The sequence below is a fragment of the Nannobrachium achirus genome (genome assembly GCF_963921795.1).
Source record: "Nannobrachium achirus genome assembly, chromosome: 24".
Classification (NCBI taxonomy): domain Eukaryota; kingdom Metazoa; phylum Chordata; class Actinopteri; order Myctophiformes; family Myctophidae; genus Nannobrachium; species Nannobrachium achirus.
The window spans coordinates 19,040,742-19,063,351 of record NC_137831.1 but is presented as its reverse complement, the minus strand read 5'-3'; the positions used below and the strand labels follow the sequence as shown (position 1 = coordinate 19,063,351).

The following is a 22,610-nucleotide window of genomic DNA, read 5'->3' as shown; positions in this document are numbered from 1 at the left end:
AGCATTGAGCTTGTGGATATGGATTCAAATGGCCGATATGTAGGGGGTATGTTTTGTAATACAAAGAAAGTAACTTGTAACTTTAGTTTTCAAATAATTGTTAAAGTACATTTGCGTGAGATGTGGAATAGAATTTAAAGAATTGTGCTTAGTTAATTTACCAGTCACCGCTGATGGGACAAGTTTAGGCATGAGGGGAGGTCCTCCTACAGTAGCTGCCTCGATCCTTACATGAAACGATCTAGAAGTTCTAGTAGTCTACTGTAAATAGATGCCAAGCAGTCAAGTAATAGATGTAAAGGACTACAAGTTTCCACCTTGCTCTCAGGCTGCAAGTCTCTCAGAATGCTCCACCAGATGGCAGAATTGCACTTAACAGTTAATCAACAGTGGGTCAACAGTTACATAATAGTATAAAGGGTCACAGCAGTCTAACTCTGTCTGACTGTCACTAGCCAACACATTTTAAGATCAATGTTTAAATCGAATGAGAAGGAGTCAATCTTTTCATTTTGCCGTCACTGTTTAATATTAAACTCCATTCAAGGCATTTGTTTTACAAGTGGCATATTCTTTGCACATCACACAATGCACCAATGCTGTCCACTGTTAGTAAATGTTTTGTCCAATAAGACAGAGCAGCAGGGCGCTCACTTTGAAAAAAACAGATGGAGAATGGAGCTGCCATACTGTAAGAAATCTCAGCCCCAGCATGCAAATCAGGACATACTAGAACCACTTTAACACGTTTTTTTTTTCCACATTTACGAAAAAACGTTGAGAACATTGAACTGATTGAATACAGCACAAGGTACAGTCAGATGTTTAGGCTAAAAGGATAACACAAAGCCCTGGGGATTTGATTTCTCAGATCTGGTGGGCTACATTTGAGGGCTTGGAGGTCCATTTTGTTGACCACTCCAAAATATACTCTCATGTCTTCCCATAGACAGACCACCTTCAAGGCCAAACACACTAGTTCTGCAATAAAAGGCCAATTTAATAAGGGACCACAAGGTCCCCAAGGCCTTTTGTGTTATCCTTTTAACAATCACAATATCGTAGCACTTTACTATTTGCGGCTACTAAAGTATTCAATCAATAATCAAAAAACAGATGGCCACAGCAGGTATCAAATACAAAACAAATACAATAACTCAGATTATCTTAAATGTACAAACGAAAGTAGCCATGACCTCACAATAAACCGTATTTAAACAAATAAAAACAAGTAGCCATGGCCTCACAATAAATCTTTTTCAAACAAATAAAAAACAAACAAAATGTAAATTTAAGAAAAAAGGAACCGCACACTTAACAAAAAGCATGCATTAAATCACCCGCATGCATTAAGTATTTAGAAAATAAACAAAGTAAATAAACTGTGGCAATCTATTCCCAATCATCATCTCCTCCTCCATTCTGGGCAGCAGCTGCTTGCGGCTGGCTGTCTGTGTTGAAAGCTCCCCCCTGAGGGCAAAAACGGAAGCCACATTAGCACATTGACATCAGACTTGTTCCCACACAGGAAAAGCTCAATGTAGTAAAATATTCGAGGCTTGATGAATCCGGGTATCTGTCCAATTCTTTTCTTCCAGTTCCGTGTGCATTCAGGTATGCATTTTTCTTTAGCCGATATACTGCAGTTGTATGAACAGCATAGTACCACATCTGCCTGTTCCCATCCTGCCTTTTCCAGCTTACCCATGCTTCATGAAATCATTCAGGCCATGTGTATGACGTCTGCAAATGTATATGCTCTGTACATGCTTAACGAATAAAAACATTGTCGTTGTCGGGTGGAAACCTTGTACGACCAAAACAGTTTGTTTTGCATTTATCATTTTAAAAATGATTTAAACTAGTGAAAACAGCCGTAGATCGTCTGTTTTCTGTGCGACTACCATGGAGTCATCATGTTCTGAGCTTGTTATTTACAGACGTAATCTAATTCAACGACGAGCCACCTCCTCACTAGAGGATAGCTTTTAGGATCACAGCAGATCTCCTTAATTCACAACAATTACCTTCCTAGAGTCTGTGGAAGCAAAGGTGCGTCCTGGGTTGAAGCCTGCAGATCCAGTGGCGCCCATCGCTGAATCCTCAAGCCATGCTGGCACCTCCTGCTGAGCCTGTAAACCCAGTCAAACCAATAGGAACCATTAGAGATGGCATTGCTTTTTAAGGCATTGTCAGAGCTGTGTGCTGAGGAGTCAGATCACTTACACTAGATAGAATTTTGACCAGGGAGCGAGCCATTTGGTTGTCGTTCTCACGGTCGTAGAATGAAATGGCCTTGCCAGTGTTGCCACAGCGACCGGTCCTCCCGATGCGGTGGACGTACTCGTCAATGGCTTTGGGGAGGTCAAAGTTGACCACGTGCTGCACATCTGGTATATCCAGACCTCGTGCAGCCACTGAGGTGGCCACCAGGACGGGACATTTTCCAGTGCGGAAGTCGTGTAGTGCCTGCTCTCGCTCACGCTGCTCGCGGTCGCTGTCAGAAGACAACAGTACATACAGGTCAAATGCTGCTCTGCAGAGCATGCTGTAAAAAAGAAGGCTGAACCACTGCGCCAAGCCACCACTTACCCGTGGATACTAGTGGTTGCAACCTTCTCCTGACACAGGAATGTGGCAATGAAATCGGCTTGTCTCTTAGTCTCCACAAAGACCATGGTGCGCTCAGTTCCTGCATGAAATCAAAGAAAAAGCATGGAAACAGTTGTCATTGTTCATCTTTTTCAAGCCAAGTTCAGGTAGATGATTTAAAACAGCTTAACACTTATGTTGCAATGATTTTTTCCGGCCAATGTCCCGCGTTGCCATGGTTACCATAGACTTCCATGTAATTGTGCAATTGTGTAAAAAGTGCACGCCCATGCCTAGATGATGCACCACGTGTGTGCAGGCTGTTCACAGCTTTCAAACAAAGAAATCCGCTTGGAAATCCGTTCAGGCATTCATGATTTATGAGCCATTATGTTTTCTTCAGATGTAAACAAACATGGCTGCCATGTTTGAAAGAATGGGTTGGTAGGGGGGTTAAACATGCAATTTCGCGATCGCGATCATGCCTAACACATTTCTGGAGGTCCAAAACATTTTTTTGAATTTTTTTTTTTTTTTTAAACGAGAAAAAAAAAAAAAATCAAAAACGGCCCAAACTCGGGAAACTCGGGGTTGGCACAGCACTAGTACCAATACAAACTCAGGAAACTCGGGGTTGGCACCAGATGTGTTAACAGAAGAGACTGAGGTAGTGAGGTTAGACACATTACCAGTGGTCTTGAGGACATCAAGCAGTTGATCCCTCTTTGAGAACTTGGTGACCTCAATCAACTTCTGCTCCACATCACTGCAGGCTCCGCCCACCACACCCACAGCCAGGAACAAGTAGTCAGTCTTCAGGAAGTCAGCGGCCAGCCTGTACAAAAACACCACCACCATGCAGAGAAATGCATCAGCATTGAGGCGTTTCACATTTAAGACATCCGGTAGAAGATAAATAATGCTGTGTGTGTACCTTTGGATGTCCTCAGGGAAGGTGGCACTGAACATCAGGGTCTGGCGCTCTTCTTTTGGTGGCAAACCAGGAGAGCCCACCAACTTGCGCATGTCAGGTTCAAAGCCCATATCCAACATCCTGTCTGCTTCGTCCAACACCAGGTAACGCACCTTGCTGAGACCCACCTTGAGGACAGTTATTTTACCAAGTTTAACTTGAAATTCAGCTGTTTAACTGTTAGTATAAATAGATACACAATGCATCTCAACAAATAGATATAAGCCTTCAACTAAGAAACAGCTGAAAAGGCTCACCATCATCAAAAATAAATAACTGGTCAAGATTACCTTTCCTCTTTGGATCATATCCAACAGCCTCCCTGGAGTCCCGCACAACACGTTGCATCCCCTGCAGATGTCTCTGATCTGGTGTCCAGTAGCGATCCCACCGTACACCACAACGGGACGCACACATGTCCTACACAGGTCAGGAGAGAACAAGAATGACGAATGTCATACTACTAGCACAGCAACTGGATATAGACCAGCTTGTAAATATTAGTAAAATGACTGAAGTGGACACAACACCATATTAGATTAATACTTTAATTATTACTTTCCATGTGCAGAACATTAAATTGTTGTGACAATACACACCCATGGGCGAACTTCCTGGCCTCCATGTAGATCTGGTTGATCAGTTCTCTGGTTGGAGCAACGATCACCACCTCAGGTTCCTGCAGCTCACTGAACTGACTGGCTGCCACTCCGTCTGCCATCAGCTGCTGGAGGATTGGCAGCAGGAAGGCAGCCTGTAGGGAGGAAAACATTACAATCAGACAGGAAACTAAGCTCACCTCCACTTCTAATAATAATGGATCGCATTTTTATAGCGCTTTTCTCAGGTGCCGGCTACACAGAGCAGGATATTTCTGAAGCTAGACATTTCTTTGTGTGGTTGGGGCTTGCAGCCACTCTAAGCTGGATATTTCGGCCGTAAAACTGGATATTTTTTAAACCGGATAAATAAGTGAAGACATTGAAAAATATCCGATTCACTGGATCCGTGCAGGCATGGAACCCGGATATTTCTGAAGACTTTACTGTGTGTGCTTGTCCCCCTAGTGGAGGTCTGGGGACTCAGATTATTTTAGACCTAGATATCTTTGTCATGTGGACCTAGATATTTTTTTATGTGGATATCTGAAAAAAAAAACAGGATATATGAAATATCCAGCTCCGTCTGACCTAGGCCTAAGTAAGTTGCAAACTCAAAGCACTTTACAATGGTCCATTCATTCATACATTGGGACAACTTCTGGACAAACTATTCTACTCTATATGCAACATTAGAGATTATCATGTACCGATTTCATCCATTTGACAATATTTACAGTAATTCATTAGTTGCAGTTTGTTTATTTATTCCAGACAATAGCATCAGCTGAAGCTCACCGTTTTGCCTGATCCAGTCTGGGCACAGGCCATGAGGTCTCTGCCCGCAGTGATAATAGGGATGCCATGCTTCTGCACTGGAGTTGGCTTCACATAGCCAGATTTGCTCACGTTCCTTTTCAGGGACTCGCAGAATTGTGCCTCCTCGAAAGTCTGAAGATGGAAACAGAGGTTCATTGCTGTGAAAACAATTACGACAAAATTATTGAACAGACGGTGATAAAGCCAACAACAGATCCATACCATGATGGCCTTCGGTGGGTTGTTTCCACTAACATCCACCATGATCTGATCATACTTGTCAAAGTTGATGCCAGATTCATAATGGGAGAAAATGGATGCTTCATCGTCAGGGAGCTCAGCGGGAATATAGGTCACTCTGGGTCCTGGGGAAGGGGACAAGGTTAGTCTGACAAACAAAGGCATAGTAGAAAAGACATGATTTTATGCGTGTTCACAATAGATACATTCACTTACTCTCTTCACCACCATCTTCACCTCCGTCTGCTCTTGGACCTATCACAGATGCAAAGAATTATACCTGCAGCATGCTTCCCCAAGTCCCAAGCTGACCAACTCAAAACCTGATTCACAATTACCTTTAGAGAAGACTTCTTCATCTTTGCCACGGTATCCTGCAGTGTCACACAAGAGCGATCAATTGACAATCACTCATGAACATGATTCAGTAATTCAATTTATTAGTTATAAGGTTTAATTTACCTCCTCCAGAACCTTCGTTTCCATCTTCCGCCCCACCTTTAAAGACATCATCATTAGACTTCAACCACTTTAATTTTATTACAGTTAATTCCTCAGCATATAATTAGTTCAGGCATACATATTACTTTGCCTTTTCACTCACATAAAAAAACACATTAGAAAGATTACAACAACATTCAGGTTTACTATATTTTTTTGAGACAAAATAGTGCAGATTACAACTAGTGCACAATGGTTAATGTACAGTAGGAAATCTTTGGGGTATGCAAACTCTATACTTTGAAGATCTTGTTTTCTGTCTTGTTCCATTTTAACATTATGGAATGCTAAAAGCTTGTTTCCAGAATGAAAGCAAAATTCTTAAGGTTCAGAGCACATTATGAGAGGATTCAGTTGTTGGTTGTTGAGTAATAGATACCTTGACGGAAGCCTCCCCTGCCTCTCCCTCCACGACCACCTCCAAAGCCTGAGGAGAAATTATATTTATTATTATTCACACATTTCTGTATGGAAAAGTTGCTAAATCATTTTTTTTTTTCAAACTAGTTGAGGAACTTCATTACAGATTTACAGAATCTCAAGACACTTGGCCAATGAGCCACGTGTAAAGGTTGGCACGGCTTAAAAAGTACTATCAGTAGAGATTTAGACAAACATCATCCGTTTCCAGTTCATCCAGTTTAATAGACCTCTCCCCTCCATTACCTTCTCTGGATCCTCCATCATCTCCATCACTCCTACCTCCTCTGCTGCCCCCTGTGAGGTATATTACAGTGGATTTCAATGGATGTCTTGTTCTTACAAACATCTAATTAAAAAGCTGCTTCAGTGTGAATTACATGTACTGCAGAACTGTCAGCCAAAGCCTGTCTCACCTCTGCCTCGTCCTCTGAAGCCTCCCTCTCCTCCTTCACTGTTCCAGCTGCTCCCTCCTCCACTGCTACCGCCACCACCGCCTCCACTGTTCCAGCTGCTGCTACCGCCACCACCACCACCGCCTCCACTTTTCCAGCTGCTGCCTCCATCTAAACACAATTACACAACTCAGACATGGTATAACACAAGCACTAGTCTGAACAGTTTACTCCCATCCCAAAAAACACAGGTACTAACCATTCCCGTTCTCATCAGCTCCTGAAAAAGAAAAGGTCAAAATAAAGAATATTAACTATGTGTATTTGTGGTTTGATGATTTTTATTGTCATAATGTTGCCTCATGTCCAAAGTATAACTGCTTTGATTGGCCTCTATGTAAATGTCTGCTTACTTGAGAATCAACATTTAAATCCACCTCTCTTTTAACACTTGGGGACAATTTTAACACCAAAAAGGGGTTAACAATTTTGAACATGCCACATGGACTCGAACCAAAAGCCATGCATGCTAGTTTTGTTGCATTATTGGCAAATGAAATTGATCCTTTATAATAACAGTGTGCAACCCAAAAGTAAGTTTACCTTCACTCCTAAATCCTCCCCTTCCTCGCCCGCCTCGGCCTCTTCCTCCACGACCTGTAAAAAACAAATGCAACCTCCATTACATAAACTAGCCCTTACCCGTTCAAAGATATGAGCTCCAAAATGATGTGCAGTGTGTGGGTTATGGGATGTGCACTGTGCATACAGTATATGAGGGATGAAAAGTAACTTTAACTGGTGCTTGCATGATAATATGTAGGAGCATCAATGTAAGAAATACCCGTTTCGTTTAATGGCTACCCCCCCCCCCCCCCCCCAGCCCACCCACCCGCCTGCGCACACACCCGCCTGCCTGCACACACACACACACACACACAGAGCTGGTTAAACATTTTGCCTCATGCTAGATGCAGAATAGATGTGCCTCATGCTAGATGCAGAATAGATAGTAGATACACCATAAAAATGCTAATATACAGCATATGATTTGTGAAAGTGACAAACAGGCTTCACAGTTATGTCAGGTGTGTTCATATGCTAATGGTGATGCGATTTCAGATCAATTGCTCCAGCCACTGAGGAGAAACGCTGTTTCAGACAGACAGACAGACACTCACTCACTCAGACATTTGCAAAATTATAGTATAGATGACATCTACTGCTAAATGTTAATTCCTGTATGTATACACAAATAATACTTATAATCACAGTGTGTTCCTTCTAAGAATCTACATCTTTTAAGGGATCACCCAGTCTGTTTTCACAATTTGGGACACCCATTTTGTTTTCACAATTTGGGACACCTTCAGACAGCTGCTACCCGTGACTTGTAAATAGACTAAGCCCCATGCCCCCCCCCCCCCTTTTCTGCCTTTGTATTTGAAGTTATGCTTTTGAAACTGATATTATCCTAGATAAAGTACTATGTTCTATCCGTCTGTCTTTCAATGTTATATGAGATACTTAAAGTGTGGTTCCTGTGGAAATAACCCTCGGCTTTCTAGGATCTCCTTTTAGTTGACCTTGTACCAGTGATTTGTACCGTCATGAAACTGTACTTTTTTCTATTGCAAACTTCTAATAAATTCTTCAATCAATCAAAAACACACATTTTGCATATACCATTAATTAAGTCAGCTACCTTTATCAAAGTTTCACTTGAGCCTATTCTTGCAACTAAATATCAGGTCCCCGACCCAGATGTGGAGAACAAATCTAAGGAATCACATTTCCCTTCCCTAACACTTACCCCCTCGGTCATCTCCTCCTCCAAATCCACCGCCGCCACCTCCAAATCCACCGCCGTCTTTCCAGGAGCTTCCTGGATACAAAAACAACTCCATTCCATCACCCATATGAACATTCAACTGGTACATTTTTAAATGGTTTCCCCTACTGCATACATGGGCAACTGGCGGCCCGGGGGCCGCATCCTTCACTTAATGCGGCCCGCAGGTTAATACTGGAATACCAAACATGACCTGCTTTAATTCCGTCAGTCTATGTTAGTAGCTTAATGACTAGCATAGATGTTAAAATGTTTTTTTTTTACTTTTTTTTTTAACATGAGTATATCATTAAATGCGTTTGAAATTAAATCAAAATGTTACATTTCAGGATTCCAATTAAAATATAACAAAAAATAAATCAGGATTCCAATTCAAAAGATGCAAAAATAGCTTATCTACAAGCTCAAAACGCATCGCAGCGCGATGCGTTTTGAGCTTGTTGATCTGCTATTTTTTCTTATTTTGAATGAGATACTAGAATGACAAAGTAGGACGTAGCAATATGCAATGTGGCCCTCTGGAGTGAAGGTGGAAATATAGTGGCCCTCGTCATCATCAAAGTTGCCCACCCCTGCCCTACTGTTACACATGAGGTTATTCCATTAGTGATTGTCTGACTTGTTTAAATTAAGTCTGCAATGGCATAACACACTATAATCGTGTTAATCAAACCCTGAGCAGTGAGTACATTTGATCTCAGTCATAGTTAGGGCTGTCACGATTATGACATTTTACATGACGATTAATTGTCACTCAAATAATTGCGATTAACGATTTAATTGTGTATTTGTCGTTGATAATTACATTTCTGTTGGGCTTTTAGGCTTTGAAGTTGCACATGGCAGATATGACACATAACCTAAATATACAAAGAAATTACTGACATATTTGACAACTTTCTACTTAAAAAATAAGATTGATAGTGGAAATAGCCGATCTACAAGCTCACAACGTGTCGCATCACAACGCGTTGTGAGCTTGTAGATCTGCTATTTCCACTATTTCTGAAAATGTTTGTGAATGTATGAACATTTTTCAACATTCACGATTATGACGATTATGACATAATATTTGCGATTATGTCAAATAATTGCGATTAGACGATTATGTAATAATTGTGACAGCCCTAGTCATAGTTAATTGAAAAGTCAGGAACCCACCGCTGCTTGAAGCCTGGCTGGTGAATGCACCACCGGTGCTGGTGCTGGCTGAGGCTCCCTGTAAACATGGACACAAATTTAACATATTAAACCTGTTTAGGACTCCAACAGAGTTTGAATCAAGCCAGTTCAGTTCTCTCCATTTTAAAGTTACCTCGTCCCAGTCGTCCGACATGATCAGTCAGCGGTTTTACAGGTATATCGCGGATTTACAGGTATATAGCCTGCGAAGAAAACAAAAAACATTTAAATTTTAAATACAAACACTACCAACAGTCATTTATAGGGCAGTGGTTCTCAAACATGAATTTTCCCCAGGATCCCCATATCTATACTATAATTTTGCGAATGTCTGTCTGTGTGAGTGAGTGAGTGAGTGAGTGAGTGAGTGAGTGAGTGTCTGTCTGTCTGAAACAGCGTTTCTCCTCAGTGGCTGGAGCAATTGATCTGAAATCGCATCACCATAAGCATATGAACACACCTGACATAACTGTGAAGCCCGTTTGTCACTTTCACAAATCGTATGCTGTATATTATCATTTTTATGGTGTATCTACTATCTATTCTGCATCTAGCATGAGGCACATCTATTCTGCATCTAGCATGAGGCAAAAAGTTTAACCAGCTCTGTTTGTGTGTGTGTGTGTGTGTGTGTGTGTGTGTAGGCAGGCAGGCGGGTGTGTGTGCAGGCGGGTGGGCGGGCTGGGGGGGGGCGGACAGTATCTCTGTAGCCATTAAACGAAACAGGTTTCTTACATTGATGCTCCTACATCATGCAAGCACCAGTTAAAGTTACTTTCCATCCCTCATATACTGTGTGCAACCCATAACCCACACACTGCACATCATTTTGGAGCTCATATCTTTGAACGGGTAAGGGCTAGTGATACTAAACGGCTGTTTAGTGTTTGCCAAGGACCCCTATAACATCATTTCTGTTTGATTCAATTGAGAACAGAATACTATAACTGTAGATGGGGTGATTAACAGCAGAGAGTGACACTTTGGGTTAACTTGGACCCAATAAAATAATTTGTAAAATAATTTGGCCTGCACCCGACATGAGTTGAGAGTCACATGATTCTCATACAGACCCAGACTACAGTGTGCAGTCAACTTCAATCTCAAGCTACATGAAGAGGTGTTGATAATTACATTAAATGAATACATATTTCACATCGCTGTTGATCACAGCAGCTAGCGTTTGAAGATAAGGACCTTTGCACATAGGCTAGCTCTGGTCCATATGCTATGGAGCAGCTCAAGTATACATAATACATTTTACTTGTCGCCTACAAGAGGTGCATGCAGTTACATTTCATAGGGATACAAGAACTTGCCATTTAGTCACAACTTGTCTTTTGCGATGTGGATTAATTGAACAAACCGTTGTTGCGAACTTGCGATGTGGATTAATTGAACAAACCGTTTCAACAGTTTATTATCAAGTATTCTTCGGGGACTATATTGCATCTTTAGGAATCCTGTATACCGGTATGCTACCATTTGAGTAGGCCTATTTGGTAAATACAAAAAAATAAAGTGCACCATGGTTGACACGACGACAACCCTACATGCTACAACATCGGTGTGCCAACGTCATTTAATGCACTCTCAACCAGAACGTGGTCCGGGGACCACCAGAGGTCATTAAGGGGTTCCAGACAGTAAATGATGGCGTTGGTAACCAAATGGACCCCGATAGTATTAGAACTTTAACTCGAGGAAAATTAAACCAAATGGACACTTATGGGTTCATTTGATTTCATTTTAAGCTCGCAAGAGTTACATTAATTGTCAAACGCCTGTATTATCCAATTTACAATAAGCCTACACAATTTAAGAATGCAGAAGAATTATTTTTAAATTTAATCAACGTTTGCATGTTCTCTCCTATGGTAACAACATCAAAAATGGTGGTCTGTGGATCGAATGCCAAATAAATAGTGGACCTCGATATGGAAAAAGGTAAAAAAAACACCTTTGTAGGCTGATGGTTTGTCAAGTAAAGGCTTGGGGGCAGCCATTGTGTCCCCCATGCCATGCGTGGTTGCGGCGGCGTCGTCTACAACAGTGTTTCTCAACCTTTTACATTTCAAGGTCTCCCCTTAACTCTGAGTACAAATGGAACCAAATAGACACATTTGGTTCCATTTGTGTACTGTCAGTTACAGACTTGTAAGGGTCAATTTAGACCCCCATAAAAGGAACCCACAGAGTCAAGCCACTTTGAGAACCACCAATCCAACAAAGTTCCGTTGTATACTTAAAACATGTCAAAAACAGTCAAATTCCTACTAATTATTAGCCCACTCTCACAGAGTGCACCTACATGAAGTATTTCGACACCAAAGTCAAACATTTGGGGATAAATCAATGAATATTAGTGTTCTCGTCGTCTTTACCGACCTTACCCTTGCGATGTTCAGAGGAAAAGAAGGATAATTGGGGAATTTGACGCAGGTGTGACACTGACACTCCTGGGGGAGTCGGCGTTATATTGATATGATTGACAGGCCGGTTGGCCTGTTAACAGGTAGAAGAGTGCTATTAGACCCGCCCCGTCACGCCCCCTGACGGCCCCAGTAATAATAAAATAAAATAAAATAAAGTTTAAAGGTATCAATACTGCAATATAAAAATACTCTGTTACAGATAAAAGTCCAATTGAAAATTAACTTGAGTAAAAGTACAGAAGTAGGCCTATTGGCCTTCAAATGTAGGCTACTTAAAGTACCAAAGGTAAAAGTAAAAGTATGCAGAATGTCCCATTTCAAGTTTTCAAATGTAAAGAAATCTTTTGAAAATAGCAGATATACAAACTCCCAATGTGTAGCTTTGCATTGTGAGCTTGTAGATCTGCCATTTTCAAATGGCCAAAATGCATACAGAATACAGTAGGCTAGGGCTGAAGTGATTAATGTATGTTTTGTAATAATAATCCAAATCTACAAACCAATTAGTAGCCTAAGAAAAGCCTGCAATCACAGAACTTTGAGATTAATTTACACCCAGAATGTTGCAGTGCAGAAGAAATTTGAAGTAATTTGCATCTATGATCTGGGAAAGCAGACCAGCTACACCAAAGTGTGGTGAACAGAGAGAGCACTGAGGGGGCAGGTGTTGCTCAAACCTCACAAAAGGTCACTTCTGCACAGTGTGGCACACTGATTTAGGGGTGTTTTTTTGTGGGGGGCCCCTTGTGCCATTTCACACCAGAAATGTAGTAGCCTAACAGTGAAATAAAGTTGTTTGCAGCTGCAATAAGGTTAACAAGGTGGGAGGGCACTTGGCATCTCTGCATCAGGTGAAACTAAAACTGACTGATGGCAGCCAGCACATTTAAATTATAAATAATTATTATCGTGTTCATGGGCAACGGATGTTGGGGAGGTCATTTTTTCCTATTTCTTTCATTATTCGATCTTCCAAAAGAGCACTTTGAGGCAAAAGGGCAAACATTTTTAACAATGAAGCTCAACCTGGTTCAACAGATAGAGAACATTGGCCAATGATAAAATAAAGGTGGCTGTTGTCAATCATTTGGACATGCATAAAAATGTAGGCTACTGTCAATTCCGTTTACTTCCCCATAGGCTATTCATACAACAAATAGTGAACATAGTCAATCTATCTACAAGCTCATGACACTTTAGATGGCAAGTCATTATTGTAGATCTGCTATTTTTCCTATTGTGGATTTAGTTTTGACCTATTAGACATGAAAGTGGTTAAGAGTTGCAGTCGCTATTCTTCCACAAGATGGCAGTATTACCAAGGATAATGAATGACATACCTTAGCCTAGTGCTAACCCTGACCCGGAAAACTGGCTTTAATAGTGTCTTTTAGTAGCGGAGATGAAAGCTGCATTTTTAGTTTAGTAAGCATAGAATGCACAATAGTCAGAGATATAGAGCTACCTCACACTACAGAGTAAAATCTTACTGTATTGAAATTATGTTTCAATATTAAGGCAAAATCTACTCCTGTGTTTTAATTTATTTATTATAAGCAATTAGTACTAGGCCTATTCAGGGGTCATCACCATACTGGAACATGGTGGACATCTTTTTGCCACAGAAATGGGGCCTACAAAATGAGTGGACAAACACATTAAGAGCTAGCCCTAAATGACCCTTACAGGTAAAAATGGATCCAAATGGACCCTTAGAGGTCATTTGTACACTCAGTTAAGGAGGTCCTTGACAATAAAAAAAAGTTTGTTAACCGATGTACCAGTGGACTCCGAATATGCCAGATATTGTCATAGTAAATCAGTGTACATATACTGTATAGTCTAAAGAAAAACCTGGAGACTCGTGTGGCTTTAGTTTAGAACAGATTCTGATGCAGGTGACAATGAAAGATGGACACAGTCAAGGACTTTCCCCCAATATTACAATATTTATTAAATGATTAAGCAGTATTAAAAGTACTTTATTGTACAGTATCAAATAGTTAAAAAGTCAAAAACATAAGCTGCAAAGAGAAAGGGGAAAGTGAGTACTACAGGATGGTTAAAGAAGGAAGCTGTGAGCCTATCCACCTAACCCTCCACAGTCCAGAAGTTCAACGTGCACCAATCATGTAGCAGTCAAAAAACACAGAAGAGAAGGATGGTTATAGTCAAAACACAACTCTATAAGAGCATAACAGTGTAGAGGTACTTATGGACTACTTCTTGGGGGGGAAATACATTTATTGCTACCAATACGTTTCAATAACAGCCATTAAATACAACAAATATCTGAAATGAATACAAACATAACAGCAGTGGCAGTCTATCTACAAAAGAAATACATGACAACACACCATAAAGCATATACCGTATTTTCCGTACTATAAGGCCCACTGGACTATAAGGCGCACTGTCAATGAATGGTCTATTTTCGAACTGTTTTCATATATAAGGCGCACCGGACTATAAGGCGCACATAATAGACGCTACCGTTGCGTTTAACAGATGGAGCTGTGCTAAAGGTAATGTCAATGTCAATGAATGATCCATATATACAGTAAGGCGCACTGGACTATAAGGCGCACTGTAGTTTTGAGAAAATTAAATGCTTTTAAGTGCGCCTTATAGTCCGGAAAATACGGTATATATATATTATATAAAAGCAACCAAAAGATACATTTACCTCATAACTAATGCACATAGCCCAAGTGGAGGCAAACACAGGGCATCAGACACAGGGCATCAGTCTCTAGGGAGCAGAGCCTAAGGTGTGACAAACAAAAGGTCAGTTTCAAAGGCAATGTTCTAATGGCATTTCCCCATTACTGACTATATGAACCACCCAACCAGGGCATGGCACAGAACAGTCTCATAAAGTCCATTCTCCATTGAACTCAAAGGACTTTCGGGGAGGGTGACGGAAAAGTTAACCGAAAACCGGTTTACTCTACGTGAAATACAACTTTACAGAAGCCTTTACAAAAATGTCCATTGAACTCAATGGACTTTTGAGGTTACAGAAAGTTTAATCTAGGGGAAATAAAAGTTTCCAGGAACTTTAGGAACACCCCGGCACAACAATAGACTGATATAGGGAAATGACTGCTAAAGAATTTATATACAAATGTAAAAAAATAGTCTATGGTATATTCCTCCATATACATGCATACATAAAGAAAATGAAATATCATTCCCCCTCAGTCCCTTGCAGTGCAACATAAAATCATCAAGCCTGTCTGAAAAAACAAAGGTCCTAAAACTAAAGACAACATACCCAACATTTAGGGTTGTCAGCCCTGTGCCCGACCTCCAACCTGGGGGACCAGTGGATCGCTCTTTGTCAGACCTCTACCCTTCGACCTGTCCAGCATGGGTGACCCTACCAGGAGAATATTTCTCCTGCTGGCATAGCTCTATGGGTCACTGAGGCACGCAAGATCCTCTACCACGGCAAGGTGGCGATCCTCAGAGGACAAAAAGTTAACGGCACAGTAAAGTGCTGTTGTGCATTTTAAAAGTGCAGTCATGTCCGGTCCACCACAAGCCAATCAATTAAGGTCAGTTGGCCTGGGAGCAGGGTGGGGGATAGGCAGGGGGCGCAGCGCATTGTGTAGCCCTTTCAGATCAGATCCAGATCCACCTGCAAGAATTTGGCAAACACACACACAGAAAAAAGTTAAGGTACGATCACACGAACACAAGGCCATGTCAGGGGGGGACCTAAAACCCAAATTTCACACATATAGGGCATTACAGCAGTGTTACAGCAGTGTTTAACCACAGTCAAACCAGCAGGAACCATTAGGATGGCGTTATTTTTAAGGCATTGTCAGAGCTGTGTGCTGAGGAGTCAGATCACTTACACATCTGATTATTTCACTCAGGGAGCGAGCCATTGGGCTGTCCGTCTTAGGGTCGAAGATGGAAGTGAGTGATTAAATAACTACAAACCTTTGGTTGTGCGTGGTCGGGTTCATTGGCCTCACATTAAGCGAGGCCGTCACATGTTGTATCTCCACGATACAACATGCCAACAGCAGCACCTGATGCTCCTCCACGAAGCATCAGGACTGAGGCTACAGGATGTCTGCCCACCTGCAAGAATTTGGCAAACACACACAAAAAAGGTTAAGGTACGACGCACACAGGGCCATGTCAGGGAGAGACCTAAAACCTACATTGCACCCATATAGGGCATTACAGCAGTATGCTATTTCTCTGCAACATTGTTTTCTCACTCAACAGTAAAAAAAAAAAAAAAAAACAAAGTTTAAGTGTATTCATGTTATTCCTGGCCCCGCCCCCGGCTTCCTGTTCATATCCTGAAAGAGGCGGAGGCTGAAAAAGCTGGCCTGAAAGACATCATTTGTTTTCCTGTTGTCCTTGCATTAAAGTGTCAGTAGTTGGTGTTCTGGGCTCTGTACCTGGGTTGTCTGCTTATAATAAGCAATTTGTGTCTCTAAAAAAAAATAGTATAGTTGCTTATTGGGCTTACTTTCTAATATTTTTTAAACCAGTGGTTCCCAAATCTTTTCATATCAAGGACCCCAGATTTAACATATTTTGTCCACAGTCGCAGACCCCCATCTGAAATATGTGGTGCCAGGGACCGCCACACAGATTTGTGTTGTTAAAATGTTTCAAAAATATCAAAATTTTCGCAATGTGACACATTGTGAGCTTGCTGATCCGCTATTTTCAAATGTAAATGTAAAGTAGTATACCCTAGTTGCTTCTGTTGGGCTTATTTCTTTGGCAAAATCTGGCAACAGACAATTCCGTGTCACTTCCTTACTTTTGAGGAAGTGAAAAGATGTTTTTTGAAGCAGCCCCTGGGCCGCACAATGCCCAGGTCTGGTATAGAGGGTATCTGCACATTTCTAAAATGACAAATTAAACATTGGCCACATTGTCAATTATTAGAGGGTTGATTATTGATTATGATTATTTTGGGCGTCGCCACCTGAAAAGGTTGAGAACCACTGCTTCACACCACCGCTTGCAGCTTCATTCCTACCTGCAGACACCACGCCCAGGCCAGCTTCATTCCTACCTGCAGACTCCACGCCCAGGCCAGCGGGCGGCGGGATGAGGGACATCAGGGAGGTGGCGGCCGAGGAGGAGGTGGTGGTGTCGGCCTCCCCTCAGGTGTTGGTGGCCAGCATCCCAGGAGGAAGGACGGTGAGGTGACCATATTGGGGGGACAGCGTGAGGATTTGTGAATTGCTTCTGAGCTGCATCGCTTCTTTCCACAGGGCTTTCACTGTCTGGGACCATTATCTCACGGTCGCTCAGTGGAACTCTCGCTGGACAGTGACAGCGAGGACATCTCGCTGGACAGTGACAGCGAGGACAGAGGAGGAGCTGGTGGATGTCCTCGCTGTCACTGTCCAGGGAGAGTTCCACATCCACCAGCTCCTCCTTATCAAAATGGATAACCTCCAACCTGTAGGACAGACATGAGGGAAGGGACCATACGCCATATTATGGTTTATCGTGATAAAAAAAAACATAAAAATCGTATTGTGGAGATTCAATTTATCGTGATATCGTCCTCTGTCATGCACTGGGATCAATTCACCTTTTATTTGCAGAGCTGCATATCCTGTACCACTTAAACCCTCTATAATTGGTAAAATACAGTCTTTTTTTGACTATCAAATGTCTTTGCCCAAAAATAGCCGATGATCTACAGACACATTGTGAGCTTGTAGATCTGCTATTTTTTGGCAAATGTTCCGCCCCAGGATAGTGGATTTTGATTATCGCGATAATATCGTAAATCACAATTTATTTTGTCACAATCATCGTGATATGAAATGTTCATATCGTCCCATCCCTAATGACATGAGGTTAGAATATGGACGTGAGGTTTGTGCCTGACAGTAGATCAGGGGCCTTCAACGTTTTCACCCCCACAACCTGTTCATGGATTCCATATAGTTTCATTGTTTAACAGCACAATCATCAGTGTATTGTGGATTCATGTCAATTTGTGTTAGATATTTAACCACTTGAACCGTCATACATAACTTGACATTTCACTCTGTACTTAGTCTGCTCTTTCCCCCTCTACACCAAACATCTTTGCCGAAAATAGCCAATCTACAACGCCTCGCGCTGAGCTTGTAGATCTGCTATTTTTGGCTAAAGTTCTCCGAATATGGACACTAGGGTTCAAGTGGTTAATATAAAAAAAAAAAGGAGAAAAAAGTTTCTATCACACAAAGATTTGGGGGACCCCCTGTATTAACTCTGAGGACCCCCTAGGGATCCTGGACCCCCTGTTTGAAGACCCCTGCAGTAGATTATTTGCTTTGATTAAATAAATCCTATTACAGCGTCTCACAACATCACAAGTTAACAGATCCACAAGCTCGAAACTCAGCATGAAGAGACTTGTAGGGAGCTTGTAGATCTGCTTCTTTCTCCATTTTAGAATTCCAATTGTCAAACCTCTTGGCGTAAGGGTGGTCAACATTGGCTCACCTGTTGTCAGGACAGGACATCAGGACTTCCTCTAAAGCCTGCAACAACCGCCTGCAACAACCGCCATACACTTCTTAAGGTTTCTAGAATGAAAGAGTGACAGTTTATACTAGTATTCAGTTCCTTTTTTTTTTGCTTTATTCACTGCACCCATATTAGATATTTGTACATGTTTGTGATATTAATGCAAATCAACATATTTGTTCTATTATTATTATTTCTCCAAAATTGTAGACCACGGAATAGAATACCATGTTAATACCACAGGGTCATCTCAACTCTCTATGACACTGACTTTAATCAAGTTTGCGCTATATATTTATATATTGTATAACTTTTATACCTAAATACAATAATAATGCCAGCAGTGGCGAGCCAATACTGTGTATCATTTCCTGTTTGCAATGCTTCCTGCCGGAAGTAGAAGCAGCCAACGCCTCCGAAAAGATTGATCAGGTTGAAGATCTGGGCATCTCGAGCATCACGTCCATCGCCATCGTTGGGCACGTTGAGGTTGAACACGTTGACCACGATGCGCATGCGTCGAATCAAATCCTCCCAGTCGTCATCCCAGTCATCCATCTTCTGTCGCTGGTGATCGCGGAGAGCGACTGGCTTGCTTGGTGGCTTGCTTGGTGGTTGTCAGCGATCTTGAAGTGTAGCTGGCTACTGCGGTGGCTCCGTCGAGGTGCTGAAAAATGGCGACTGTGTCTATAGGCTGTGTCTATTAGGCTATAATTATTTTATACTTCAAGTGACTGTTCAAAGTTTTTTTCATATAAATTAAGACTTTTGTAGTTTGTACTTTTTGTATGACGTACATCGCAGGCTGTGTTCATGATTTAGATCTATAGAACATGTATGTTGTGTTTGGCTCGGGGTTTCAGCTGTTTCTGAGGCAGGCCCTTTGATGGGCATTTAAGCCGGACTTAATCTTGCAAATTTTCTGGCACCTAGTGCATTTCAAGTCCTTTTTTTGCGGCAGGAACGATGATGTTTATAGCCCGATCTGCGATTTGCACATCTTCTGGCAAATGGTACACAAATGGATCTGGTCATCTTGTCTCTAAGGAACAAACAAACAGAGAGTAATGTTTATTTTCGGGTAACTACATGTAACAAGAACAAGGGTTTATGTTGAATCCCTGTAATGCTCTGAAGATCGACTGAAATGTTTGGAACGCAAGCCTGACAAATAAAACTGATACTCTTAAGATTTCTTTTTTACAATTTCAGTAGTTTCCCAGTGTCAAGTCTCAAGTGTACACATGTCATGAGCTAATGCCTCATTTTTTCCATTTTCTCTTTTGGGCAAAGTGCAATTGATATCACCTAAACACAAGCTCAGATGAACTCCCATTTCCTGAAAACCATTTTCCAAGCAATTCAGGCAACACTGCAAAGGCCTACTTAAAAAACATTGTTGCCTTCATAACAGAACTTTCAAAATTTGCATCTGGAGTTATTCTCTCAATATGTAATTATGTAGGTGTCCACACACAAGGTCGCCATTCTTCCACAAGATGGCGGTATTACCAAGGATAATGACATATAGCCTAGTACTCCACTCCACTCCTAGTGTCTTTTAGTAGTGAAGGCGGGTGAAAGCTGTATTTTCAGTTTAATAAGCATAGTATCAGAGATATGGAGCTATCTCACACTACAGAGTAAATCGTACTGTATTGAATTTGTTTTTCAATATTAAGTAGGCAAAATCCACTCCTGTTTTTTATTTTATTTATTATAATCGATTAGTAGTAGCCTAGGCCTAGTCAGGAGTCATCACCATGCTAGAATGTGGTGGACATCTTTTTGCCATGGACATAGGGCCTACAAAGTGAGTGGACAAACACACAGAGCTAGCCCTAAATGACCCTTACATGTCTGTGACTCTGTAAAAATGGAACCAATTAGAACCAAAACATTTATGGACCCTTACTAATCAGAAAGCAGAGGTTCTCTAACTGTGTGGGCTGCAGTAACCCTTATGTATACTGATTACTGAAGCTAAGTAACACCTTCTCCTGACTACAGCTTTTTGCTTATATTTCCATCAAAAGTCCAAGTTCAATATGTTCAGAATAAAACAGCAAAACTAAACATTGCTTTCTATTCAGTAACAGTTGTACTGGTCGAGGTATTGATGTCTTTTGGTTTAATAATTTACAGATGAGCAGCTTCACACAAAGACTGTCACTGTTTTATCATTGACCATAACAGTAAAATGCATTATTCCCATTATCTAGTGTTTCCTCAAGTACCCCTGTAGTACACCCACGTACCCCTAGGGGTGCACACACCCTCATTTGAGAAACACTGCTCTAAACCAGGGGTCTTCTACAGGGGGTCCGGGACCCCCAGGGGGTCCTCAGAGTTACTACAGAGGGTCCTCCAAATCTTTGAGTGATAGAACGTTTTCTTTTCTCCTTTTTTATATTAACCACTTGAACCCTAGTGTCCATATTCTGAGAACTTTAGCCAAAAATAACAGCTCTACAAGCTCACAACGCCTCGCTGATCTGCTATTTTTGGCAAAGAGGTTTGGTGTAGAGGGGGGGAAAAGAGCAGACTAAGTACAGAGTAAAAGATCGAGTTTATTAAGTATTGACGGTTCAAGTGGTTAAATATCTGAAAACACAAATTGACATGAATCCAAAATACACTGATGATTGTGCTGTCAAACAATGAAACTATATGGGATCTATAAGGTTGTGGGGGTCCCTGCTTCATCTCTCTCTCTACTAAGGGGTCCCTGGCCTGAAATCGTTGAAGACCCCTGCTCTAAACCATTCACTCTATAAAGCGATGTTTTCCCAAACTGAGATCCAAAAAGGTTACTGGACATTTTCTGCTTTTGTCCTTCAGTTCTGTTCTGTTGTTGACAGCCTCATTTAGTTTGTTCTCCCAGGCCTTGTTTAATGAATAAACCTTGTTATACTGTTTACCAAGTCTGCTCTCCTCAAGCCATGAAATGAGCCAGTTGTGACAATAATACATACCTTATATCAGATCTACAAGCTAAATGATGGATACATATTGTCCCTACCTTACACACATATCTATATCAGATCTACAAGCTAAATGATGGTCCATATTGCATTCATACCTTACACTCCTCATCTAGGATCATAACATCAGATCTACAAGCTAAATGATGGTCCACCCTGCATCCATAGCTTACACTCCTCATCCAGCAGATCTAGGATTCCCAGCCTGGCTTCTATCAGGTCGATGCAGGGCTGGTTGTCATAGAAGTCAATCCGAGTCCAGGGAATTTGCTCTTTCATGTACTCTTCTTGTTCCAACTTAAATACATGCTGTACATATAAAATATATTTAATATTAATCTGTTCCTTCATGTACTCCTCTTGTTCCAACTTAAAAACATGCTGGAAATATAAAGATATTTAATATTAATGTGTTCTTTCATGTACTCTTCTTGTTCCAACTTAAATACATGCTGGAAATATAAAATATATTATTATTATTAATGTGTTCTTTCATGTACTCCTCTTGTTCCAACTTAAATACATGCTGTAAAACACATTATTAATATTATTATTAATCTGTTCCTTCATGTACTCTTCTTGTTCTAGTTTAAATACATGCTGGAAATATAAAGATATTATTATTAATGTGTTCTTTCATGTACTCTTCTTGTTCTAGTTTAAATACATGCTGTAAAACATATTAATATTATTATTAATCTGTTCCTTCATGTACTCTTCTTGTTCCAACTTAAATACATGCTGTAAAACACATTATTAATATTATTATTAATGTGTTCTTTCATGTACTATTCTTGTTCCAACTTAAATACATGCTGGAAATATAAAGATATTTAATATTAATCTGTTCTTTCATGTACTCCTCTTGTTCTAGTTTAAATACATGCTGGAAATATAAAATATATTTAATATTAATCTGTTCTTTCATGTACTCCTTCTGTACTAGTTGTGGGCTCGCCTGGAAGGCGAGCACACGTATGTTATCTTCATTATTTATAGTCAGTCAGTCAGTATCTCCTCAAAACTTTGGCGCGATTCATCTCCTAAACGCTTACACCTTTAAACACCATTCAAATTTTTATGTGTTCAGCTTACTGAGGAC

At 41.0% G+C, this 22,610-nt stretch overlaps 1 protein-coding gene across 1 annotated transcript; it reads right to left on the bottom strand.

The window, feature by feature from the left end:
- Nucleotides 1–1,392: 1,392 nt before the first annotated feature.
- LOC308280125 (ATP-dependent RNA helicase DDX4-like) lies at nucleotides 1,393–19,082 on the bottom strand (the record flags this gene model as incomplete). The annotated part of the gene is made up of 21 exons (XM_080720388.1): nucleotides 1,393–1,470; nucleotides 2,028–2,132; nucleotides 2,227–2,497; nucleotides 2,593–2,692; nucleotides 3,282–3,427; nucleotides 3,527–3,693; nucleotides 3,856–3,985; nucleotides 4,165–4,319; nucleotides 4,963–5,115; nucleotides 5,206–5,371; nucleotides 5,461–5,597; nucleotides 6,104–6,151; nucleotides 6,391–6,441; nucleotides 6,561–6,710; nucleotides 7,143–7,196; nucleotides 8,353–8,424; nucleotides 9,549–9,610; nucleotides 17,029–17,154; nucleotides 17,297–17,457; nucleotides 18,501–18,551; nucleotides 18,883–19,082. The coding sequence occupies 21 exons, from the start codon at nucleotides 19,080–19,082 to the stop codon at nucleotides 1,393–1,395; spliced, it is 2,583 nt and encodes an 860-aa protein (XP_080576514.1).
- Nucleotides 19,083–22,610: the final 3,528 nt, after the last annotated feature.